General features: G+C 38.1%; 2 protein-coding genes across 5 annotated transcripts in view; both read right to left on the bottom strand.

Moving 5' to 3' along the window:
• LOC127508848 (uncharacterized) overlaps positions 1–27,595 on the bottom strand; it is a 630,120-nt gene that overhangs the window by 500,294 nt on the left and 102,231 nt on the right. The window contains exon 2 of one of the 2 annotated variants that reach the window (XR_007928950.1): positions 21,045–24,118. Coding sequence is in view for 1 of the 2 variants with exons in the window: in XM_051887290.1 (XP_051743250.1) it covers positions 22,346–23,479 (1,134 nt within the window). In the remaining variant the exon portion in view is untranslated. Of the gene's footprint in view, positions 1–20,876; positions 24,119–27,595 lie in introns of those variants that run through there. The other variant, XM_051887290.1, reaches the window with a different exon arrangement.
• Positions 19,580–27,595, bottom strand: part of LOC127508878 (uncharacterized) — a 110,671-nt gene continuing 102,655 nt past the window's right edge. The window contains exon 2 of one of the 3 annotated variants that reach the window (XM_051887348.1): positions 19,580–20,561. The gene's annotated coding sequence lies outside the window, so the exon portion shown is untranslated. Of the gene's footprint in view, positions 20,574–27,595 lie in introns of all 3 variants that reach the window. The other 2 variants (XM_051887347.1, XM_051887343.1) reach the window with 2 other exon arrangements.

Consider the following 27,595-nt stretch of genomic DNA (forward strand, 5'->3'; position numbering starts at 1 on the left):
CAGCCTGTGAGGAAAGAGACATTAACAAACACTACGTTCAGTTTCCGTCCAGTGAGACAGTAACAACATTTGCAACAAGGTTAAGCTCAGGAGAGCAAACCTTGCTTCCAAGGTACCTTCGTCTGCGTGTTCCAGATTGTTAAGGACCTTCTGAACCTACACCAGGGCCTCATCTGCGTGTTCCAGATTTTAGGACCCTTTGGTGCTCCAGGAGATCAGCAACCCACAGAGCTTCGTGTTCAAGACTGTTGAAACAGATTCTGGCTCCTCTCCCCACTGCATTGTCACCCAGCACAACCAGTGGAAGACGTCACCGTCATCGGACTCAACCACGTGGAACGTAAATATCACTTAACCAAACCTCTTTCCAGAGACCTTGGCATTGTTGTATTTTATCAGTACATGATTTCCTAATTCCCATTAGATGTAATATAGCTGATGTTAGTTAATAACAAATAACCTCTCGTTTATTTGTTTGGTGCATAATAAGGTTCTCCACCTTATTATTTTCAGAGAAACAGTTTATCTTTCCATAAGATAACGTAACTCTTCCATAGCCACACCAACTTAATCACTTGTATTCTATGTATTTTATGCACTTTATTCCTTTATCTTTCATGGTATTCATTTAGTAGTTGTGTTAGTTATTCTTGTTTATCTTTTGTTAATAAAATTTATTTTATTACACTTGTGTCTTCCTTGTGCTGATAATACAGAAAAGGCTCTACAAGTTAGCAATCTCACCAATCTTTCAGATAAATCAGCTGACCACTTTACATTAATTCTAAATGAATGAAAGCCCCTGTTGGGAGTGTTCTCATACTGCTGAGGTAAAAGACCTTGACTGGTGCCCTGAACTAGGAAAAGGGGGGAAGTGGTCATCTGATGTACTCATAACCACACCTTAAGAGACGTGTGATCCAAAAATTACAACGTCAGTGGTGACGTGAGTACCAATCCCTACTTTACTTTGCGTCCTTGAATGGGCGAAAGTAAAAATCACTACATCATACAGACTTCTTTTGGGAATGTCTTTTTATTGTTTTTCATTGGGACTTGTACATCAATGCATTGCTTGCACTTGTTAAACAATTTACAGTGTTTCACTGTATATCAGGGGTATTCAGTTAAATTTCCATGAGGTCCAGCCTCCATATTTCATTTCCAGAGGAGGTCCAGACTATACTTTTTGGAATAGTTATAAATGTCCATGTGGACAGCACTAGTAGAAAAATGAAATTCAAAATATCAAGGATTAGGGTGTTGGGAGCACAGCATTTATAGCCACAAGCACCAATGAGCCATTAGTGATCCAGCTGAAGTGTGTCTTATGATGTGGTTTTTACAGCAAAGTCCACCTTGAATCTTCACTGAAAGTTCAGGTTTGATCATTATATATGTGCTATATGTTTGGACTCATTAAAAAAAAATAATATAAAGATCAAACTGTCATATTACTTAAGACAGCATGTTATAAAAAATAAAATAAAAAAGAAAACATTTTATTTAATTTATTTAAAATAAATATAATTCTCAGGCTGCAGGAGCTATTGAGCTGGTGTCAGGTTATATGAGAATGTCTGTACGATTACTCATGCTTGCAGTTTAACACAACACATTTGTTTTATTATTCATACCACAACAGTACTTAATAGAAATGTTATAATATATAATCTTGAATAAGACAAATGAAATTAATCGAGTAATCTGATATTTTTGTGGTAATAAAAATAGACCTAAGCAAAGACCCTTTAAAATGATTTAAAATACATATATAATAATAACAATGAGGCAGTAATATTTGGTTCAAATAAAGTATCAAGAGCAAGTAATCATATGGTTTTATAGAACAACACTATTAAAATACATAATATACACAATTTAAACAATCATCTTATGTACATTATGTATTATGACAAATGCCTGCAGAGGGCGCCAACGGTCTGGTGACTGTTGCACTTTATAGCAGATCAAATCCTTGTTTAATATTGGCCAAACAACATTTAATTCTAATATGTACTTAATCTTTCATATGTGGCCACTTTACGATAGAAATGCTACAGCTACTGTAATTTCTTGAACAAGAATATGTGGACATCAAAACATGCAAACTCAGAGTGAGGGTTTAAACTTTTATTTTGAAATTGCGCTGAACATATAAAGTCTACATTGATATACTGATTAGAAACATAAACCTATTTTGGCATAGGTTTATAAATGATTTACCTTACAAATCTGATGAAACGGTGCACACTGTGTTATTTAATTGAATTGACTCTTCGCCAAGAGTTTGATTGACAGGCGATCTAACCAATCATAATGCCGAATCCACCATTTTGTCCGACAAAGCAGTAGAAGTTGAAGATTCAAAAGTATTTTTGTTCACAGAAAGAGTACATACTTTTAGGGCGTAGTAGAAGTAGGCGAATTGGGACGCAGCATGGTATTTGGACAGGGCTATTCTCTATGGTAGTGCTAAACCACTACGGATGCAATATTCTTTCGGCCACTAACGCTCTCGTGGCACTCTTCCGTGTTTTGGCACCCCCAGGAAATTTGAAGTCGCCATTTTCATCCCGACTGGAAAAGTGAAAACCAAGCAGCAACCTCCCCCAGTTTCTCGTGAAGCCAATATGTAAGTGACTTAAACCACAATTCATCGACTGGCCGCTAGGAACAGGCTCCAAAAGAGAGCAGAATCTCATTAGCTGTGTCCGAGACGAGATGGTCCTCACTGCAGAACATGAGATCCAACTCCTCCCACTTTATATACCACGCTCCTCCAGAACAGAGCCATAGAGACATATTGACACTTTGGGCCCAATTTGGACATTTTCACTTAGGGGTGTACTCACTTTTGTGGCCAGCGGTTTAGACATTAATAGCTGTGTGTTGAGTTATTTTGAGGGGAATTTACACTGTTATACAAGCTGTACACTCACTACTTTACATTGTAGCAAAGTGTCATTTCTTCAGTGTTGTCACATGAAAAGATATAATAAAATATTTACAAAAATGTGAGGGGTGTACTCACTTCTGTGAGATACTGTTATACCAAGAACAAAGACAAATAGATAATTTCAAGAACTGGGCATTGGGGCCATTATCTTTTCTTTCATATTTCTCATTTTTGTTAATTTGCTTACAGTTGCCAGCATCTGTTCTGGAGGACATTTTCATTGATGTGGTTCTCCAGGAAGGCGACAAGGCCCCTTGTCTGACGCTGGCCCTTGTGTGCACTTGCTTCAGAGACCATGTGACACAGGAAGACTTAGGGAGATGAGCCCATATTCTTTGGCTTGACAGTAAGTGTTAATTGCATTTCATTGCACACAACCATGCATGCACACAGTAAAATCCCCCAAGTTAAATCAACTCTGCTCAGAGTACATATGGTCCCTCTCTAAATAGTGTTAAAGTAACACTTAAGCAGAGTTAAAGTTAATGTGATGATTAAGCAATTAATAAGGCTGTGACTGAAGTCAGTTGTAGTTCCTGTGTCTCTTTTTTCTTCAGTGATTCTGCTTGTTAACAGCAGGTGTTCATCACTAATGCACAATCATCACTTAATTAATTGCTTATTTATTTAATTAACTTTAACTCTGCTTCAGTGTTACTTTAACACTATTTAGAGAGGGACCATATGTACTCTGAGCAGAGTTGATTTAACTCGGGGGATTTTGCTGTGCAATATACTACTGAATGCTAACTATTTCAGTAGGGGTTCAATCTTCAGCTGGCTGGCAGGAGCAGCCACTGACAGGTCACGTGACCTGGTGGCAGCTGCCAGTCTGATTCTGGTGGGCTGGTGGCTGGCAGAGTGCAACGCGTTCCCTATCACTCTTGCTGCATGGAAATACATAATCATTTTATTATTATGAATATAATATTATGACTCTATTCTTTTGTATGATTTACAAAAGTGAACTGATTTTTTAATCTGTGTGATTTTACATGTGTACAGGTGTCACAAATTGGACTGTGTTCTCCACATCCTACAAGACAGAGTACTATAAAATGTACAGACTGGAAACTTGTAGGCAATGTGGAGACATTTTCAAAAACTGCACTCCAGGAATGAATTCATTGTTGGTTGTTTCCATGGGGTGTTTTGCTTTCAGTGATGAATTAAAACAGAACAAAAACAATGAACATTGAAATATTTCCTTTCTTTGCTAACCTGTAGGATATGTAGGTAGAGGAAGAAGGGGAGAACTTGTGGGAATTTTTAGTGAGGACACCCACCCAGACTTCTGCAGCGAATCTGTGCTGACCTGATTTGAGTGTGTTGTGAGCATGATGTAGTGCAGTGTAAAAAAAATAAATAAATGAATGTGTGATTGATCATTTAATTCTATGTGGAAGTTTTAATTAATTTTGAATCTCCTGTGGTTTATTTTGTTAGTAATTAGTCAGTGTGCTTACGATGTGCTCCCAATTTGGTTTTCCTTATGTTTCGTGTTCAAAGTTTCCCTACTATATTCAGTGTCTGTTTTACCTTCTGTGTTAATAAATGTTTTTTTTTTTCTATTTCATTGTGCTGGTAATGCATTTTGCCTGCATTTAAGTGATATGTTCTTATTATGTTATATAAAAGTTATGTAAAGTAATTTACCCTGGTGAAGTAATATATAAGTATAAAATTACAGAAGACAACCTGACAGTGAGTGCTGCTATACTTCAGTCACATACAGTTTTATTAGTGGTCACCTTTGTCAGAGATGGCACAAATATTCAAATTTCTTCATTGAAGGTTAGGTCAACAAGTGCCCTTACTGATGGAAAACATGACTTTTTCCATCAGTTATCTTCAAAGAACAACGACACACTAGAGTTTGAAGAGAGTGTTTCATATTTTCTGAAAAACTTAATTAGTAAGAGATATGAAGGCCAGAATGTATATTTTGGCCGGTCATCTAGTAAATTCAGAGCAGCAGCACTGGCCTTTACTGAAGATGAGGAAAAGGCTGCTAAACAGGCCCTGTGTCCTCCCTCACACCCTGACAGAGGAGAGGAAGACATCTTCTCCCGAGGAGACTACTGGACTCTTCAAGGGCAAGTGGAAAAAGTGAGTTATTTTAATGCCATTACTGGGTGCTTACATGAAGATGAAAATGAAGAATCAAATTTATTTACAAAGGTTTAATTTTTTCAATTACTAAAAACAGTAATATTAAATTAGTAAAAAAACAAAAAAAAACCTCAACCATAAATTACTTACCCGTAACACAGGGGTCTCCATACTCGCTCCTGCAGGGCCACTGTCCTGCAGAGTTCAACCCCAATTAAACACACCTGAACCAGCTGATCAAGCTCTAAATAGGCATATTAGAAACTTCCAGACAGGTGAGTTGAGGCAAGTTGGAGCAAAACTCTGCAGGACAGTGGCCCTCCAGGACTGAGTTTGGACACCCCTGCCTCAACACGACGTAACCATTGGCTATTATTCTACAGATATAACCTCTGAGGATGGCTGAAGTGCAGGAACCAGGTGCCTATCCTGGACCTGTCCCTCAGACGTGTATCTGTGGAGAGACGAAGCATTGTGTGAGCTCTAAGTACTCTAAGTAGAGCTCACACATCTCAAGGTGTTCATTTGGGAGAGCAGAAATGGCTAAATGAATTCATCAATGTACATGACTGTTGAGGTACACAATATAATGCAAAATGCATTGCTGCATCTCTAGAACTAGGGATGCACAATATTGGATTTTTGCCAATATCCAACATTTTTTAACTCATTTTGGCCGATAGTCAATGCTGATATCTTTATCCTGGACATATTTACAAAGTGTATATGTGTCAGACTATTAAATAAAAGGTTCTCTGTTAATTTCTTAAATGAAAGGTTTATATGTAGATGAAGCACATGTTTATGTTTGAGTGGTACCACCTTGTGTGACAAGAAAATATTCTTTAAAAGCACTTCATTGCTAGATTACAATTACCCTCAATGAAAACGTTTCTGCTGGAAAAGATGGTTCTGTCTTAACTGAACAATGTTTTCTCTTTTTGCTATGCTTATCTTTTTGATGATACAGATTCTGAAGATGTGGATTTGAATGAAGCAATTGCAAGATCCTTCCTAGATGTGAATCAGTCACAGCACACAGAGTGAGTGAATGTAATTGTACTGTATAGACAAAATAAATGAGGTTATACACTAAACCTGAACAGGTGAATTAAGGAAGTAAACAATCAGCTATAAAAATTGAATCTCAAGTTCAACTATATGTGTTCAATAGTGTTATCTACTATGTGATTTACAACGTTTTTCAATCTACGTTCTGGCATGGTGCATTCTCCTTTTCCTTCAAAGTCAGTTGATCTTCTCTAAAGAAATCTTTTTACCTCCTGGGATGGCATTTCAAGTGACATGATCAGTTTTAACATCACCAGGAAGTGTGTGTGGGAAGGAACTGAACAGACCATGAGACATCTAAATTTCCTACCTTCAAAGACCATTGTCATTAAATTTACAGATGATGGCATTCCTGAAGGTGCAACTGACCAAGGGTGTCCAAAACGTGAATCCTTTAGGCTTGTCCTTCTGCAACAGTGGAATGTTTGAGGGTGTAAGGATAAGAAAGTCTTAACATGTAACCTGGCTGGTACTGAGAAAAATGTCACAGAATTATTCCAGTTAGTAATTCATTTGCATTTTTAAAAGCCTTTTTTTCATGTCTCTCTTTATTTATTAATTTTTTACAGCTCTAAATAACAGCAGCTATATGAGGGCAGATGTCAATTGTCCAATCTTTACTTTTGTATTTATTCTAATGTGAAAGGTGCAGTCAATGATTCTTGAGTTTGTTTTGCTGGTGTAACTGGTCCCATGTGATGGGATGTGGACTCTGCGGGGTGCGTGTGTGAGAGAGAGAATAAAATGGACATCAAACTTCTTTGACTGATCTCTAGCTGCCTCTTTATTTTCTGGACAGACGGAAGAACTAGACAAATGGAGAATTAACATTAGAAAGCATGTATTGTGTGGCTTCTCAAAAACTTCATATTTGGCTCCTTGAGCCACCAGACATCCTCATCTCAGTGTAGCTTAGCAGTAACTTATTTTATGTAAAACATATATAAAACTTCACATAACAGTTTAACAGTTTCATAAGATTTTCACATAACAGTTTAAACAATAAACATATCAGAACAATGAAATACTTGGACAAACGAAGCATTAATATTAGAAAGCATGTATTGTGTGGCTTCTCAAAAACTTCATCTGTTAGGAAATAACAGCACATAAGCCACGCGAGCATACAAACAATATAAACTTCGACAAAAACGCCACATCGGTGTAATCCCACACTGTAAATCAAGTTTAAACACTCAAAAGAACAGTTTTTGACATGAACATCAACTAATATGTTGAAATTGTATTACCTTTGGCTCCGTGAGCCACCAGATATCCTCATCTCAGTGTAGCTTAGCGTTACTGAGCCACAGGAGAGAACGCGCCCAAAGTTAAGCGTTTCTTAAAGGGGCAGTACACTTCATTACAAATCATATATAAAACTCCAAAAATATACATACCAGCATAATTAAATCAAAAGACAATAATGAAATCAAATAATATATTCAAAATAAGAGATTCAGTGTTTTTAATAAGAAAGAAAAGATTTTGAGTGAAAATAATAATCGTTACACTGGCCAATCAGGGTCTTTGGCTTTATACTGAGTGTTGTAGACAGAGAATCTTGTGAAAGCAAAACCTTTTGATTTCTTCATTAGAGATGTACTTTAAGCTGTGCCTTCACTCCATGATTTTTCTGTGATTTTGTGGTGTCACAGACAAATTTCCAAGCTCATGCCCGTAGGCAGGGGGGGGTTCGGGTGGTTCGAAAATGAAGTATTTGAACAAAAGGAGGAGAAAAACCGCAAAAAGGTCCACTTTTTGAAAAAAAGAACCCCCCCTTTCAATAGGCTGGCTACAGACCTGAAGCTCTGCAACAAAACCCTCAGATTGCTACGTCCACACAAAGCCGGAGCTTACCCTAAACCAATCTTTTTTTTTTCTCGTCTCAAAAAATATCAGCGTCCACACGAAACCACTGGAACGACTCAAAACGATGTAGTATACATGCCAGACCAGTATGTGGCGCTGTAATTCTGCCACAGAGATACACTTAAAACAGAGAACAAGACTTGGAGCATGCGCATTAATCTTGCACGCTGTATACAAACTATAGTAAAGCTTAGAAATAACGCTTTATTTTGGCTCAGTAGCTTCTGCAGCACGAACACAAGCATCTAGAGTCTGCTGTTGTTGTTGTTGCTGTTGTGGTTGTTTTGTTCTGTTAGCGGCGTCTGACTAGGGTCGACACGTGGGGTGATCATCATTTCTCAAAATATACGGATAGGCTGTACACACGAAAACGCAAAGACGGCGTTTTCAGATTTATCCACTCTGGGGGCCGGTTTCAAAAAATAGCGGTTTCACCTTCCGAAAACGGTGAATCTATGTGGACGAAACGCCTATTTGATACAAAATTTGTGCGTATTCACAAAAACGCATCTCTGTGTGGGCGGGGCCTTGTTCACCCTGTCTATATAAGCCTGGTTCACTCACTCATTCCCTGTGAAGTGTTGTTTAGTGTAACAGCTGCAATTTTTCCCGGTTTTCTCTATCTTGGTCTCTTGATCTCTGCCTGTTCGTGGATTTCCCTGTTGTGCCTGTGTGTTTCTGCCTTGTTGTTTGTTGTTTGTACCTTGTGTATTTTGACCCTTTGCCTGGTTTTTGATCTTGTTTATGGATTATCCTTTTCAATAAAGCTGCGTGTGGATCCTCAGCCTTCCAGTCTCGCAGCAGTCACGTTACATTCCTCATCAATCAGCTGTATGAAATGTCAGATGACCTACGTAGGTCTGGGGCAGGGCAAGTGCTGTGTTAAATGTGTATAAATATTTTTAATGTGTTATTTTTTATTGTAATTAATTTATCTATTTGTGTATGTGTGTATGTGTGTGTATATATATATACACACACACACACACCCACTCACATGCTGGATGTGCGCATACAAGCCAAGTCAAAGTCAATTTTATTTCTAAAGTGCCTTATACAATATAAATTGTTTTACAGAAGCTTCACAATAGAAACAAATTCAAATTCTGCTGTAAAGCATCTCTAACAAGCCAGTAGTGTCATTATAGAGCTCAAGTCAGTTCAGGATCGATTCAGTTCAGTTCGATACCTGTGTAAAATTCATCAGTTGTGCATATATACTGTATATACAGTGTATTTGCTCACATGTACATGCGAGTGCTGTGACAAACCCCTGCACCTCCTGTACACTCCACTGCACACCGAAGCTAAAGACACAAGATGGTAGTTTTACATTTCTCACATCTGTGTGTAGTTACTACACAAAAATAAAATTTTTGGAATACAACCCAAATCCCAGAAAAGTTGGGACGTTATTTAAATTTGAATAAAATGAATATGTCACATGAGCCAATATTGTATTCACAACAGAACATAGATAACATAAATGTTTAAACTGAGAAATTTCACAATGTTATGCACAAAATGAGCTCATTTCAAATTTGATCCCTGCTGTGTGTAAGCAATCTGAAAACAAAAAAAAATTATACACGTGTACTCCACGCGGCTTCAGTTGGTTAATAAAGGCCTTCTGAAGCGAATCAATGCGTTCGTGTGAGACAAATATCCTTTATTTAAAACTTTGTAAAGTAAAACAACGAGCTTCCAGTGCGACAGCCATACGCATTCGACTTGCGTCTAAAAAGCATTAACTTCCGTGATGTAGTACTTCTGTATGGCAGCTGATGGCATTACAAAAACTGCATTACTTGTCATGTTTCAGTTCTACCTGCAGAAAATATGAAATACATTTTTTTTTTTTTTTTTTTATAATTCAGTTTATTTTTACTGTAACCCCTTTTACATTTTTGGTTGAGTGTTGAATGTGTGCATTCTTGGCAACATACTATCTAAAAGAGAATGCGTCTTTACTTTATATAATGTGCAGTAGAAAAGAAGAAGAAGAAGAATTGCTCAGGGCAGCTCCTGGTCAAATGTGTCCTCTATGCTGAACTTCAGTGTCCCCCTCTGTTGAAATCTCTTTCTGGGTTTGGGTGTGGTGTTGATGTTGCCCCATAGAGGGTGGGATGGTGTCCCTTTGGTAGTTAGTGCCCTCTGCAGACCACATATTCTGCATATATGGAACAGTGGTAGTGAAAATGTTGTAGTAAAAGTTTTATATAAAGCTTTTACTGAAATTAAAAGATGAAATTACTGCCATTGATCAACAACAAATCCAACATACATGGCCTTTGGTTACTGTTTAAGTTTTTTTCCACCACAGAATAAAAACATGTAAAATTCAGAATTGAATTTGAATTATAAACTAGGAATTGAGAGAGGAAAAAAGTCAGAATTGTGAGATATAAAGTCACAATTACCTTTTTTATTTTCTATGCATGGCAGAAATAAGCTTTCATAAATTGCACATGAGTAAGAGTGAAAACCATAGAGATGCACAATCCAGCACACGTTATTCCTCCTCTCCTCTACCTCCACCTCTCCTTGTCCTGATCCAACTACTCCTCTCCTCCTTCATCTACTCCACTTCTCCTTTATCAAATTTTAAAATTTCAAATTCAAATTTGCTTTATTGGCATGACTTACACAGTATTGCCAAAGCAGTGGCCATTACAATGAACAAATAATGATTATATAATGCATAAACATTTAAATATACATACAAGAAATAACAACAACAACAAAAAAAGAATAAGACAATGTAAAAAAAAAAAAAAAAAAAAAAAAACTGTACATACATTAAGAATACTTCTGATTCTAGTTTTGTCCACTGGTTGCTGTCTCTCTTAGATTGTGGCAAGCTGTTACGTATTTTGCTGCTGTTGCAATCAATTTGCTGTTTTCTCCCAGAATATGATTTATTTTTTCTGTATTTGAAGATGCCATAAATTTTGGTTCTAATAGCTGGAATTTAGTGAAATAGTCCGATCTCTGCCTGTGCCGTCCTCTCTCTATAGCTAGGCTATGATCACTCAGCCTGTATCTGGTTAGGGTCTTTCTAACTTTATGTTCTTTAACACAGCTAAGATATTCTGCTGGTTTGTAGTCTCTTTTTAGTTGTAAATAGAGTTCCATCTTTTTTTGTAATTTAGTGGCATCTTTCCAATAGTTGATGTAATTTTGTTTTTGCAATTGAACAATTTGTTTGGGCCGGATTGTGCTGTGTAGGTTTGGCTGTAGTTTCAGCACCAGCTGTGATAAGGCGCTCCTGCTCAGGTTTTGGTCCTGACACTGTAGAGCTTCTGCCTGGTATGAGTTTGGATCACTGTATTTAAGGTGTTGGTAGAATTTCAGAGCTCTTTTTTGGATGGTTATCAATAAAGGGTATTGTCCTAATTCAGCTCTGCATGAGTTGTTCGGTGTCGCTCTGTTTACTTTTAATATGCTTTCACAAATTTGGGTATGCAGAGTTTCAATTTCTTCTTTTTCCCATTTTGAGAAATCTTGGGTTTTTAGGGGTCCCCATACCTCACTGCCATACAGAGCAATTGGTTCAATTATTGCTTTTAGGATTTTCAGCCAGGTTTGGATTGGAATTTCATGTCGAATTGTATTTTTAATCATGTAGAAGACTCTCATTGCTTTTGCTCTCAGCTCTTTCACAGCCAGATTGAAATTCCCTGTTGAACTCAGTTTTAGACCCAGATAGGTGTATTCGTAGGCGTGTTGGAGGACCTGGTTTCCTGCTCTAAAGGTGTATCTATTTTCCCTACACCTGGATCTGTTTTGAAAAATCATTATTTTTGTCTTTACTAGGTTAATTTTAAGAGCCCATGTTTGACTGAATGTCTCTATGATGTCGAGGAGTTGTTCTAGTCCCTCTTTTGTTTTTGACAGAATGACTAAATCATCTGCAAAGAGGAGACATTTAATTTCTGATTCAGTCAGGGTTGGGCCGGGGGCAGTCGAATTATTTAATGCTTTGGCTAATTCGTTTATATAAATGTTAAATAGTGTGGAGCTCAATGGGCAACCTTGACGGACTCCTCGTTGTTGGGAGAAAAATTCTGTCCGTTTATTCCCTATTTTTACAGCACATGCATTGTTTTTATACATGGTGCTGATCAAATCAAATGTTTTCCCTCCAATCCCATTTTCCAGTAGTTTTAGGTCCTTCATGCCAGATTGAATCGAAAGCCTTTTCAAAGTCAACAAAGCAAGCAAAGACTTTGGTTTTGTTTTGGTATACATGTTTATTAATGATCGTGTGGAGGGTGTAAATATGGTCAGATGTTCTGTGCTTGGGCAGGAATCCAATTTGACTTTTATCCAGGATTTTGTGGGTTTTGAGAAAGTTCTGCAATCTCATATTAATAATCGAACAGAATATTTTCCCCAGGTTGCTATTGACACATATGCATCTGTAATTGTTTGGCTCAAATTTGTCTCCTTGTTTAAGGATTGGTGTAATCAGGCCTTGATTCCAGGTGTCAGGGAAATATCCTACACTCAAAACAATGTTGAATAATTTGATTATTGCGGTCTTGAATTTGTCATTGGTGTATTTGATCATTTAATTTAATATTCCATCAATGCCACATGCCTTGTTGGGTTTTAATGCATGTAGTCTATCTGTTGGCTCGTTTATTGTAATTGCGAAGTCCAGGGGATTCTAATTGTCTTTAATTTTTTCTTTCAGGATTTCTAATTTGGTTTTTATTTCATTTTGAGCAGGATTTGTTTTGGTTGTTTTGTACAGATTTTCAAAGTGTGTCCTCCATATGTTCCCGTTTTGAATGGCCAATTCTTCCTGTTGTGGTCTATAGAGAGTGTTCCAATTGTTCCAGAAGTTACTGGTATTTATTGACTCCTCCATTGCTTGAAATAATTGTTCTGTATGCTCTTCCTTTTTTGCTCTTAGAGTTTGTTTGTAGACTTTAAGAGCTTCGTGATATTGATGGCGGAGTTCTTGATTGTCTGGGTCTCTGTGTTTTCGATTGGAAAGATTTCGTACTGTTGTTCTAATACTTTTACACTCACTGTCAAACCACTTTTCGTTGGTGTTTTTTGGTTTAATTTTTGATGATTTTTTCAAATTGCACATGGATGCTGATTGGTGGAATATGTTGGTGATGTCATGTAGTGCCAGATTTATGCCTATTTTATTTTGTGGATATGTGTTAATTATAAATTTGTCCAATAATAATTTGACAGTTTGACTTTCTATTGCACTTTGATAATTTTCTGTGCTGTTTTTTGTCCACTTGTATGATTGTTTCAGCTTTAGTAAATGAGAGGGCTGTCTGCGTGATTCATTAGTTTGAGTTTGTTTTAGATATAATGTAATTTTACAGTGGTCTGACAGAGGTGTTTGAGGGCTGACTGTGAATGCTCTGAGATGCACTGGGTCAATGTCTGTAATGAAATAATCTACAGTACTGTTGCCCAGAAATGAATTAAAGGTATAACAGCCAAAAGAGTCTCCCCGAATGCGACCGTTTATTATATATAGACCCAGTGATTGACAGAGTTCTAGTAGGCTTTTTCCACTTTTGTTTGTGAATTTGTCATAGTTATTTCTGAGGTGGTATGAGGGCAGAGGGTGGCTGGAGTTTGTAATATATTTGTCTCCCTGTGTGTTGACAAGGTCTGGTTCAATTCCAGTTCTAGCATTTAAATCGCCACATATTAACACATTTCCTTTTCCTTTTGTCTGGAAATGGCAGATCTCATCTTGTAGAATGGAGAAGGTTTGATTGAGTCTATGAGTTCTGTTCGGTACCATATCAGCATTCCCCCCGAGTCTCTGCCCTGAGTCACCCCTCTTAGTTTGGATGATGGTAGGACTATTTCTCTAAATCCAGTTGGGCAGCCAGTGGACAAATCTTTTATATTCCATGTTTCTTGTAGTATTATAATGTCAGAGCTCTGGATTTCTTTTTTGAAGTCTGAATGTTGGCTCTTAATACCAAAAATGGAGGACCTTAGTCCTTGAATATTCCAACATGTGATTTTTATGGAATACGAGTCCATTATTTAACTGTTTTTGTTATTTCAAAACAAGACAATTATAAGTATATTGCTGAATTGACATATCAAGAAGAATGTATTAAATATTATGATGCATCTAAGAATATGTTTTAAAACAAATTGCGAATTAAAGTAAAATACATAAAATGAAAATCATATTCTTATTATATTTTTTTCCCAAGAACATATGAAATAAAATGAGATTTCTAAGAATCCCTTTTAAAAGAAATATATAAATAAAAGAAATATAATGCACACACATTCACGCATAGACACACACATATACACAGAGTACATTTCTTTCTTTTTTGTTTTTTTTTCTCTTCTGAGTCACTAACCCATGAGGTGAGAGCACAACAGAGTCAGCATGTGCTGGATGTTTCTGAGGTCTCTGGATGGAGATGAGGCCTGCTGGCTGTCGACTGTGCTGGTGTTGGAGTGGATCAGTGATCGGCTGACTGCTTCAGCGTAGCTCTGGCTGTCCGAGTGCTGCTCCTGCTGATGTTCATGTGAATGAGAAGGCGAGGAGGCTGCAGGCCTGGTCATGTGAGGTTTTCCAGGGGGAAACATAGAGCCTTTCATTGGGATTCTCTGCTCAGAGTTGAAGTGGTGGAGGGGGCGGTGATTTGAAGGGTGTCCCTGTAGTGGCTCTATGGGGTGTCCATGTGATCGCTGTTGTGTGTTGGAGTTGCGGTTCAGTGTGATGTCCTTCAGGGTCTTTGTAAAGATGGGGACTGCCCTTCTGTGGAGATGGACATGGTCGTAAAGACTGCTGAGATTCAGAGTGGGGTGCTGAGCCAGGTATACGTTGGGCTTTAGGGCACAGTCTCTGGATACTCTTGCATTTATATGCCTGATGGTGTCTGGGTGGAAATCAGAGCGCAGTAGCAGGGTGGAGAGGATAATTTTGGAGTTGGGGAAGTTGGAGGATGCCTTCTCTGTTACATTTATGAGAGCTGTAGCTACTCTCTCTTGTTGAGTTCTCAGGTCATTGGTGCCAGTGTGGATGATAATATGGCTGGGGGAACCCAGCTGTTCTTCACACAAGAGCTCCAGGGCCTTCTGTGTGTTTGGGCACCATATTTTCTTGACATTTCTTCTCGGGAACAGTTTATTTTCATCGACAAACTTGCCATTCGAGTCCATGAGGAGTACAATCTGAGGCTGTGTTTGACTGTAGGAGTCAGATGGAGGAGGGCTGCTGGGGTTGATGGCTGTGGAGGGAGGAGAAGGAGAAGGGGTCTCCTCTAAGTTCTGCTGTTCTCCTCTCTGTGTCAGCTGCTTCTCCAAAGCTGGCAGTTGTTTTCTGTAGGACTCTCTGTCCTCTCTCAGTCCTCTCATCTCTTCTCTTATTACAGACACTTGTTTGTTGTATTCTTCTCTCTGTTTTTTCAGTTCCTGAATGTCTTTCTTTAGCATTGCTATTTCTTTCCTGTAATCCTCTTTTCTTTCTATTCGATCAGTCTCCTGCGCTACTCCATGCACCTCCTCTCTTAGCTGCACCAGTTCCAGTTCCATCTCTCTGAACTTCTCTTTCATGTCGTTGATGATGCTGTGTAGAAGGGAGATCTCCTCACTGTCATCCCTGGACTGCTCATTTGTGGATTGATGGGTGGAGGTGGAGGTGTCTTCTGCCTGTTTCAGTGTATTAGGGCTGATCTTGTTCAGCTGAGCTTTTCCTTTAATTTGGAGGAAGTCCTTTTCAAATTGTTTCAGATTGCCCTGAATCATTACAGTCCCATTTTTGTATAAATTAACTGTTATCATGACATCTGAATCTGAATCCTCCTCCTTGATCTGCAGTTTCCATCCATTACTGATGCCCTTTCTGATTACTGTGGGGTAATGATGTCTGATCGCTGAGTGCCAGGCTTCTGGGTCTTCTGTATAAAATATGATGTTACTGACCCCTCCGTTCTTGTATAAGTCTGAGTACAGTGTTTCTGGTTTGTCCTTGAGGAGCTTTTCTTTATGTCTTTTCTTTAAGATCTCATTGGTAGCTTTAGATGGGTATGTTATGAGGATTGATTCTGTCATTGTTCAAATATTCTGACAGTTGCTGACAGTTTGTTGTTGTTGTTTTATGAATATGCAGATATCCACTGGAGTTATGCCTTATATTGTAGCTTAATTTGTCCAAAAAACAGTTTCTAGGCAAATATTTTCCCAAAATATAGGCAGTTGATTGCAGATCTCATGTAGTATATCTGTACTCACTCTGAGAGCTCTTCTTTTCTCTCTGTGGCAGTTGTAAGACCTTTTGGCCTGCTGTCAGCTAGTTGTCTTCTTTGTCTTCTGCTGATTTTTCTTGATTTAAAAAAAAAATTTGTAGTTGATAAGTTGTAGAAGTCTTGTATTCTTGAAATGTATAAAAACTGAATGTCTGTCTTATCTTAAAACAACATTAAATCTAAAAAATCAGGAGCTCATTTTCTTGCTGCTGCTCAGCGGAACTCTCTCTCCAAATCTCTCTCTCTCTCTCTCTCTCACACACACCCGTTTGTCGGGCTAGAGGGACAATTTTTGAAATTTTTCGCAAATCAGGGATATGGGGACACCGGGTTCCAGTGGTGCTAGAGCTACAAAAATCATGAAAAAAATCTGCAAACCTATTCACAACTTAAAATTAAAAGATTTTCTTTGCACAACTGAGATATAAAAAAAAGGCTCTTTTTCAGACTTTCTGGTGGTTTGTAAAGACTTTTCTGTAACACGGTCTATAAGGACAGTGTGGTGTACAAGGCCAGTGATGTCATCATACACACGCACCGAGTATAACCTGCTTTGAAAGGACACATGGATTATAAGACCAAAGTGACTGAGGCACACCATTATAATAATATGGAATATATTAAGAGTTTTTGTTTTCTCTGTTGACCTCTGTTGTGCATTACAATTTGGCACATAAGTTGTAAATAACTCATCACATCGGGACATGCTTTTCAGATAAGAGCATATCCACTAAGCATGGATAAGAGCAGGGAGAGCAGCAATAACCCCCCTAAGGGTAAACAGAACAGAACCAACATAATGTATTGCAGATATCAATGTTGGTATTAAATGTACAAAATAATTCAGGAATTCAGTCTGATTCAAGGGGAATTAGAATACCAAATCCTGACTGGACGAGAGGAGGAGCTGGGGATGGAGGAGGGTAAATGAGCTCTGGAGAACGCGATAGCAGCTGATAATACTGAGGAGCTATATTATATATGTATGCTGTGATAGACGTCAGATTCCTATAGGTAGATGTGATCAGCTGACAGTCAGCTGATGCAAGCTTGACTAACGTTACCTGCCAGAACTGACGCTATACGCTTGATTTATGCTTGCTCTTTTGTTGTTTTGTGGAGATTGCAAATAGGATCACAACTTGCTGAGGTCTCATAGTATATTTAGCTCATTAGTTGATTTCATTATGTTTGCCTACTAAACTTAACTCATCTGCATTTAAGCTAAAAATGTTGAAAATAATAATCTAGGTTTGTCATTATTAACACACAATACAACATTTGTTGAATCACTGAACTATATTTGATTTAGTCACCTCAAGAATCAATTCCTTAACAAAGGACAGCATTGTAAAAATTAAGGGAAATAAAAGTGAATCCTGACATTAACAGGCCCAGGCTAACCACATAGCAGAACAAACAAAACAAAACACTGCCTGTGAGCAAAATAAATGAAGTTACCTAAACCATTTCTGAACACAGGTCAGCAACTTTTAAAACATGCCTAGAAAGGTAAAGCCTCAGGCTGTCCAAAAGTGCATTTAGTGTTTAGCATTTGAATGCCTTGTAAAGGCCAAGCCTCTGTTGCATACAAAATCTCTAATATTTTGAATGGATCTTGTCTCCAAGATAGGTCGTTCCTTTTCCTTGCACTTCAGGCACTGCTCACTGGTGACAGTGACACCATTTTCAATAAAAGGCCTCATATGTTTCATCACAGCTTGTATCTCCTCCTCAGACCATGGTCTCTTCACACACCGCCTTGATGAAACACGGAAACCTGAACAATTAAAAAAAGATCAGAAGATTAAGAAAGATAAAAGATCCTGTGAGATGTACTTGCAGGTAGGGATGTTGCTGTTCAAAATTGCCAAACAAGCTGGAACTTTGTAGACAAAATGTGCGTGAAAATAAATTGACTTTAGATCTGCTGAAAATCAAGTTTGATTGTTTTCATTAACATGACATTTCATTACACTGCTTGTTAAAAACAAAATACATGCAGCTTCTTTATATGCTTTATATGTCTAACCAAACATAATGTAAGTGTTGACTGCACATTAGCAAGTGTGCCTAGAGATGGACATGACACCGCATTGAAATAATACCTTGAGTAACTGAGTCAGGGAGATGAGGTGAACCAGAAGTTACACAGGCAGCGTTCCCCTGGTCATCTAAAAAAATACTGCACGGTATAAATGTATGGGCTTAAAGAGCCTGTCTGCCTACCAATCAAACAGCATGGGCATGGAGGGGATACATGTAAAACTGCAGACAGCCAATTCTATTATAATAACTATACTCATGGCAAAGTTGTTGAACCGGATGAAGTCAGGAGAGCGTGAATATGTGCAACAATACCTTGAGTGATTATTTTACTAGGAAATGATGTAGATTTTACACAGGCCAAGTCTTCCCTATTGTTTTAAAGGTGCCCTAGAATTGAAAATTGAATTTACCTCGGCATAGTTAAATAATTAGAGTTCTGTACATGGAAATGACATACAGTGAGTCTCAAACACCATTGTTTCCTCCTTCTTATGTAAATCTCATTTGTGCAAAAGACCTCTGAAGAACAGGCGAATCTCAACATAACACCGACTGTGACGCAACAGTCGGGATCATTAATATGTACGCCCCCAACTTTTGCATATGCCAGCCCATGTTCAAGGCATTAGACAAGCCAGTATTAACGTCTGGAGCAGCACAGCGAATCAACAGACGTTATGCAGGTAAGCAAGCAAGGACAATACCAAGCATCCCAGAACACCTGAATGAGTTGAAGTAGATTATAGTGATTTCATGTAGCCTAACAGGGAAAATAAATAAATAAAATATTGTTAAAAACATGCAGCTGGCATTTCAATGCTATGTTCTTCTATGTTACCTCAACTTATGAAGATTTAAAATGGGGTCATCCCTCTGGAAATGAAAGAAATGTCCAAAATCAGTGGCCTAATAAAGATTTTTGCAACCTTTTGTTATTCTCTGCCATATGTTCTCTTGACCATGTGTGACTTGTGTACCTGGATATACAATGATGATCAATTATATAAATGGACAATTTATTCTGATACACAAACATTCATTAGGCTATTTGGTATTCAGGTTGATCGGGAAACTTTTTCCCAGTCATCTCAATGGCAAAAAGTGTCCCAGTCAACCTGAATTCACTGGTCATTAATGTTCATAAACATACATTTTCTTCATGGGGCTTTAATTAGGGGCACATTTGGCCTCCTGAAAATTTGAAAAAACAAAAACAAAACAAAAAACATGTCAAAACATATCACAAATCCTGGAATAAAGATGGGAATATGGTCTTGATAACTAGATGCTTTGTATAATGTGTGATGGAGTGAACATTTGATATTGTGTGAGACATTTAATGACATTTTGTTTTTGTACAAAAAGATAGGCCATGGACTTGCCAACAACAAACTTCAGCTACTGTAGCAGTCCCTTAATATATGAAAATATGACACATAAGAAAGCTATTCTCAGATCAAAAAATTACATTTTTAGTCTTAAAGATTTTGACTTTTTTTTTTTTTTTACCACTCTTTGAATTTTAATGACATTTTTTTTATTTACTTAAAACTATTTTTATAACAACAAAAAGTTATCTTTTTACATACAGTGGCCCCCAAATTATTTGCACAAATGCATTTGCATTAAAATACTATTCGAATGTCTGGAATCACTGTAGTTTTTTTGTTTTTTAAGAAATGAATTTCACAAGGATGAAGTTTATTCAACAAGGATTAATTAAATACATTAAAAAAAAAGAAGAAGGAAAAAAAGACATTTCTAATGTTACAAAAGATTTCTATTTCAATAGTCTTTAAACAACAGAACAGGCACTGGATCACGGTTTCCACTTTCATTCAGCAGCACAGCTGTTTTCAGCACTGATAATAATAATTCAATTCAATTCAATTCACATTTATTTGTATAGCGCTTTTCACGATACATATCGTTTCAAAGCAGCTTTACAGAGAATGCATATCAACATTACAATTTGGAGAATGCAGTTAGCTAATAATGTAATAATTTAGGCGATTAACATACAATCACTGTTAGCAATTTAATTGGAGGTAGAAGCAAAGAGCTCCTGGAAAATGAATTACATATTAACAATAATTAGGATTTATAGAATGTGAATGTGCGTGTTGATCCAGATGTTGCATCTTCTGAAGTCATCGCAGGAGTTGGCGCCGTCTCTTCAAAAGTTTTAGTCATCTGAGGTCTTCTTAAGAGGCTGGATCCAAACTGAAACTGATGTACTCTCTAGTCACCTCAGGACGGGCGTCCCGAGGTAAAACGGAAAAGCAAATGGAGAATAATTAGCATAGCTGCTGTTCATAACATTAAGCAAAGATAGTCATGTGCAATTGATCTGATATGAGATGGATTATGTGAATGCTTGGCTAAAGAGATGTGTCTTTAATCTAGATTTAAACTGGGTGAGCGAGTCTGAGCCCCGAACATTATCAGGAAGGCTATTCCAGAGTTTAGGAGCCAAATGTGAAAATGCTCTCCCTCCTTTAGAGGACTTAGCTATCCTAGGTACAACCAGAAGTCCAGAGTTTTGTGATCTTAAAGAGCGTGAAGGATTGTAGGGCGATAGAAGATCAGTTAAATACACAGAAGCTAAACCATTTAGAGCCTTATAGGTCATTAGCAGTACTTTATAATCGATACGGAACTTAATAGGTAACCAGTGAAGAGATGATAAAATTGGTGTTATATGATCATATTCTCTTGACCTGGTAAGAACTCTAGCAGCTGCATTTTGTACCAATTGTAGCTTGTTTATTGAGGAAGCAGGACAACCAGCTAGTAATGCATTACAGTAATCTAGTCTAGACGTCATGAAAGCATGAACTAACTTTTCTGCATCAGAAACAGATAACATATTCCGTATCTTAGCAATGTTTCTGAGGTGGAAGAAGGCTGTTTTTGTAACATATGAAATATGATTTTCAAAGGACAAGTTGCTGTCTAATATAACACCCAGGTCTTTAACTGTCGAGGATGGAGTAACAGTACATCCTTCTAAATGCAAATTGTAGTCTGAGAGATTCTGTGTACAGGTTTTTGGCCCAATAAGTAATACTTCAGTCTTATCTGAATTTAATAGAAGAAAATTACTAGTCATCCAATGTTTTACTTCTTTAACACACTCTGTCAGATTGGATAATTTAGAGTTTTCATCTGGTTGTGTTGAAATATATAATTGAGTATCATCGGCATAGCAGTGGAAACTAATTCCATGTCTTCTTATAATATTACCAAGTGGCAGCATGTATATTGAAAATAGCAGAGGGCCTAACACAGATCCTTGAGGCACTCCATAATTTACTATCGTTATCTTAGATTCTTCCCCGTTTAAATAAACAAAATTGTGACGGTCTGATAGATACGACCTAAACCACCGTAATGCCTGTCCCTGGATACCAGTGTAATTCTGTAGTCGATCTAGGAGTATTTTATGATCTATAGTGTCGAACGCAACACTGAGATCAAGTAACACTAGTATTGAGCTACAGCCTTGGTCAGAAGCTAGAAGTAAGTCATTTGTAATTTTAACGAGCGCAGTTTCTGTGCTATGATGAGGCCTGAATCCTGACTGAAATTTTTCATAGATAGCATTTTTTTGCAGGAAGGAGCACAATTGGACCGACACCACTTTTTCTAATATTTTCGATATAAATGGAAGATTTGAAATGGGTCTGTAATTTGCCAATACATTTGGATCTAATTGTGGTTTCTTAATGAGAGGCTTAATAACTGCTAACTTGAACGGTCTTGGAACGTGACCTAGAGATAAAGACGAGTTAATAATATTGAGAAGAGGCTCTTCTGCTACAGGTAACAATTCTTTCAGTAGTTTAGTGGGTATTGGATCTAATAAACATGTTGTTGGTTTAGACGCTGTGATAAGTTTATTTAGCTCTTCCTGTCCTATAGTTGTAAAGCACTGCAACTGTTCTTGAGGGACGATAATTGAGGCTGAATCATAAAACTCTGTCAAGGGTTGTACATTTACAACTGTATTTCTGATGCTTTAGATTTTTTCAGTAAAGAAATTCATAAAGTCATCGCTACTAAACTGTAATGAAATGTTTTGTTCTGGTGATGTCTGTTTATTTGTTAATCTAGCCACTGTACTAAACAAGAACCTTGGATTGTTTTGGTTATTTTCTATGAGTTTGCGGAGATGCTCGGCCCTGGCTGCTTTTAGAGTCTTTCTATAACGGGACGAGCTGTCTTTCCACGCGATTCTGAAGACCTCTAAACGAGTTTGTCTCCATTTGCGTTCTAGATTACGAGTTTCTCTTTTGATAGCGTGAGTAATGTTGTACCATGGTACAGTATTTTTCTCTCTAACCTTTTTTAATCTCATCGGTGCAACAGTATCTAATGTACTAGTGAAAGTGGTGCACATACTGCTAGTAATTTTCTCAAGATCATTTGTGTGTTTGGGTACAATGAGCAGGTGAGACAGATCAGGCAGTTTATTTGCGAATTTATCTTTAGTTGTCGGAAGAATTGTTCTACCTAGTCGATATCGTGGCGCAATTTGACAAATATCAGCAGTATGCAGTACGCATGTTACAAGGTAATGATCAGTGATATTATCACTTTGCGGTAGAATTTCTACATCAGTAGGATTGATTCCATGTGATATAATTAAATCTAGTGTATGTTTAAGACGGTGAGTGGGTCCAGTGACGTTTTGTTTGACCCCAAACGAGTTTAGTAAATCTGTAAACGCAGCCCCTAACGCATCATTTGTATTATCTACATGAATGTTAAAATCTCCAACAATCAGCGCTTTATCAACGTTGACCAATAGGTCTGAGAGAAAGTCTGCAAACTCTTTTAGGAAATCAACATAAGGCCCTGGAGGTCTATAAACAGTAGCCAAAGCAAGAGATAGTAGCGACTTTTTATTTATATCTGAGAGTGTAACGGTTAGCACGAGAATTTCAAATGAATTAAACCTGTAGTTTGTTTTCTGGGTAACGTTAAGAATCTCTCTATAGATTGTTGCAACACCACCGCCACGGCCAACCGGACGGCATTTATTTTTATAACAGTAGCCAGGTGGACAAGACTCATTAAGATCGAAATAATCATTTGGTTTAAGCCATGTTTCAGTAAGGCAAATTACATCAAGACTATTATCTGTGATCATTTCATTTATAATAACCGCCTTAGGTGTCAGCGATCTAATGTTTAGTAGCTCTAGCTTTAGAAATTGTTTTTGTTCAGTAATTTTGCGAATTTCTGGTTTGATCACGATCAGATTTTTTCTAGATCCTTTATTTTTATTGTTGAACCTCACTATTCGGGGAATAGACACAGTTTCTATAGACTGTACTACACTCACATTTCTATCAATTAAGTGGGCAGAATACAGACTGTGATTTGAGGTTTGACTTACTAGTCATACGGTGCAAAGCGTCTTGGAGATGTTCTCCGACAGAAGATCAGCACCGATTCTGCTGGGCTGCAGGCCATCAGCACGGAAGAGCCTAGGTCGCTCCCAGAAAAGATTCCAATTATTTATAAAGAGCAGCTTCTGTTCAGTATACCAAGACATTAACCATTCATTTAAAGCAAATAATCTACTGAACCTTTCATGTCCACGTCGGTACGTCGGAAGCGGTCCGGACACGATGATCCTCGTCGCGGGCGATGTGGCTCGTACCGTCTCGATCAGGCTCCTGAAGTCCTGCTTCAGCACCTCCGTCTGCCGCAGCCTGGTGTCGTTCACCCCCACGTGCAGAACAACAGCTCCGATGCTCTCAGCGCCATTCAGGATCGCGGGAACCTGCGCAGAGACATCGAGAACACGAGCACCAGGAAAACAGTGACTGCGCACCTTACCTTTGGTTGTGGTAGCGTGGACGTGACGGACGATGGAGTCTCCGATGACCACGGCGTCACGTTCTGCCTTGCGAAGAGGGGAGAAGCGGTTCCTCGTCGAGACCTCGAAAACCGGGGGCGGCGGAGGGGGAGAGGTCCTGGTCCGAGGCCTGGCTCGTGCCTTCCGTTGCTGAAGAACCCAAGGTCCCTGGTGTGACGGCGCCGGAGTGAACGAGGGCTGGGATGAACGCGTTCTGGGTGCTCGGGCCCTGTGCAGAGAAGCACACGGCGTAGAGGAAGCAGGAATGTTAATATCGTGCTGCAAACTTACCGAGGATTGGTGAGCGTCAGCACGGGATGTTTCCAGCGCTGTTCGCCACTCCCGTAGCTCGGCCTGCTTCTCCAGAAGGGTCCGGATCTGTCGTTCCAAAGCCTCCAGCTCCAACTGCACCGCATGCAGCTCGAACATGTCCTCACCTGCACTCAAAGATAGAGACACATTCGGTACGCCCGCCATTAGTATAGATGAACAATAATATTGTGAGTGAGAAGAGTACAAACGCTAGTGTGACCACGCCGCTATTGCTAACGGGCTAAAGCTAGTAGTGAATGTTCGAGAAGTCGGATAAAACTAGCGATATCAAGGCAATCCGAGTGTTTTTTATATAAAATAGTGTCGGGGATGTGTTCCCCCGCCGTAAAAGAGAGAATGATAGGTTATAAATTTGATTTTAAGAGAAAAAAAACAAGCAATTAGGAATCAACTCGACGGAGCTCTAACTCAAACAGCGCGGCAGCAACAAACAGGAAGTTACGTCCAAGTGACGATATGTGGCTTGGAAATTAGCCCGCTCACATGGTCATACTTCCAAGTTCTAGTAAGAACTCTAGCTGCTGCATTTTGTACGAACAGTAGTTTATTTATCAGGCGAGCAGAACAACCACCCAGTAGAGCGTTACAGTAATCTAGCCTTGAGGTCATGAACGCATGAACTAACTGTTCTGCATTTTTCATTGAAGAGCATATGTCGTAGTTTAGATAATTTTTAAGATGGAAGAATGCGGTTTTACAGATGCTAGAAACATGGCCTTCAAATGAAAGGTTGTCATCGAAGAGCACACCCAGGTTCCTAACTGACGACGAAGACTTAACAGAGTAGCCATCAAGTGTTAGACAGTATTCAAGGTTATTACATGAAGATTTTGCAGGTCGCACACATCTATTTTTAGTCGCAAATGCATGTGAAATGTTTGCATACTATAAATAACAGCTACATGAACCTCTGAGAGCAGGAGTAACACTAAATAACACAGCGATCTATTGAGTACTTCTGCCTTCAGAGCAGCACTGGGCCAGGAGATTAATAATTTGATGATGAAATGTCGCAGAGATTTGAACAATTAGAAGCATTGGAATAGCATGTTTTACTCCAGTTAAACAGCTTTGGTGCGGTTGACTGATGAAGCAGTCCAATGAAAATGATATGATATGGTATTTAGACGATGATTATTAGTTTTGTGCATTTGTAATGGTCGCTAAATTTCTCATAAATGTTAGAGGATGTTGAATTTTAACAAAATATAGAGTAAATTCACTTACCTTGCAATAAACGCATTCTGTCACGGACAGCGATAACGGCTCTGTCTGAAGGATTCCCCCACACGGTCCAAACAGATGAGCTGCAGACATTTAACTAATGAAGCATTAGAAATATGAGGAAGTATTCACAAAACCTCCCCAATAAAAGCTGCATCTGATTAAAAGCCTGACAGTCATTCAACTGAAACAGTTCCTGAAAAACTTGATGCTTTTAACAGATTACTTTTCAGAGACAAAATCTGTTGTAGATAAAACAACATTCACACAGGACATGTTTTTCCATTGTATTTCTGTGTAAACATATGTTGGAGGGACGTCATTGACCATTGTACTCATGTCTTGCATCTTTTGCAGTTTTTAAATGTAAAAATGCATTCTGTGTGTGAATGGCCCCTAATATCTAAACTCACCTAACACTGTTTAGTTTACATTTATGAATTTTATGTTTTAACTTAAAATTAATTTGATTTGTAATTATTTAGTTTTGTTTTGTTTTTACTTTAATTTAGTTTTTGAAGAATCATGTGCAGAAATCCATATCTCCTGAGATATGTTGCCAGATTTGGGAAAGAAAAAAGGTTAATCCACAGTATTGACTGTTTTTTAAGTTTAAAAAAAATGCACAAATGTCAATATTCACGTTTAACTGATATTGTTATATTTAGTTGTCTACATTTTGCATTTTTAGCTAGATATTTTCTTGCAGGGTGGAACAGGGGTACAACCCTGCTATTAGAGTGCTACCATCCTGTTAGTCTTCAGATTGACATGGAGATTACAGGCATATGTGTTTGATTAGGATTGGAGCTAAACTCTGCAGGTCAGTGGCCCTTAAGCCAGAGTTGACCAGCTTTAAAGTCGTTTGTTAATGCATATTACCAGTCTAGTGGTGAACAATTAATCCATGCAAGTTAATACACCGAAAAAAATTGTTTGTCGCGGTAATCTTTAATCAAAATCTGTAAAGTTACTTCCGGTCTGGAATGGCGTTCCTTCTCTGATGACGTCAGTTTGACAGCTTGGGTTGAAAACGCTCCCCTCCAACCGTTAGTCTGCTATGAGCGAGAGATGGAGTGGAGGAGCGCTAAAGTAAAACCCTTCCCTCTATTCAATATTCTGTTTCACTTGGAAATACATCACAACACTGGAGAAAAGACGTTTAGCAACTTCCGGCTCACGCAGACTTTAAAGTTAAAAATAAGACAGTTCAACAGTGTAAAATCACAATAAATTTATATGCCTCAATTGTAGGACACTTAGACATGTCATACATGTCTGTATATTTTGTATATTACACATTTGCATCACATAAAACACAGAAATATTGAAGAATTTTTAATCCTTAATAGGGCAAAGTATACAGGGAGATACAAGTTATAAAATCCAAAATATATCAAATATATAAAAAATTCATTTGAATATCTTTCACTTACATCTAGATGATATAAAAGGTGAAATGAAATTATTTTTGCTTATGATTTTCCACTCCTGCCTATTTAAGGGTTAATTATGATGTTTTTTCCAGATTAATCAGAACCAGTTTATCTGGATTTTGAGCTGCAGCTCAACAGAACTCTCTCAAAAGACGAAAGTAAAACTTATTTAAACAGACTGCTTTCATGCACCAGATCGTTTACTTACAGACCTTCACTTTGAGGATTCAGCAAGATGATCATATTTCAACTGAACATGGACCTGCTTATGATTTTTGCTGTAATTCCAGTTATATCTTATGGTACAGTATTTATATTGTTTCTCTCTCTTTAAGCTGATTATAGAGAAAAACACAATTAATTTTATCTAATGTGCAATAGCTTTCAGCAGTTTGGTTTGGTATGGGAG

This window comes from Ctenopharyngodon idella, chromosome 3 (assembly GCF_019924925.1).
Source record: "Ctenopharyngodon idella isolate HZGC_01 chromosome 3, HZGC01, whole genome shotgun sequence".
NCBI lineage: Eukaryota > Metazoa > Chordata > Actinopteri > Cypriniformes > Xenocyprididae > Ctenopharyngodon > Ctenopharyngodon idella.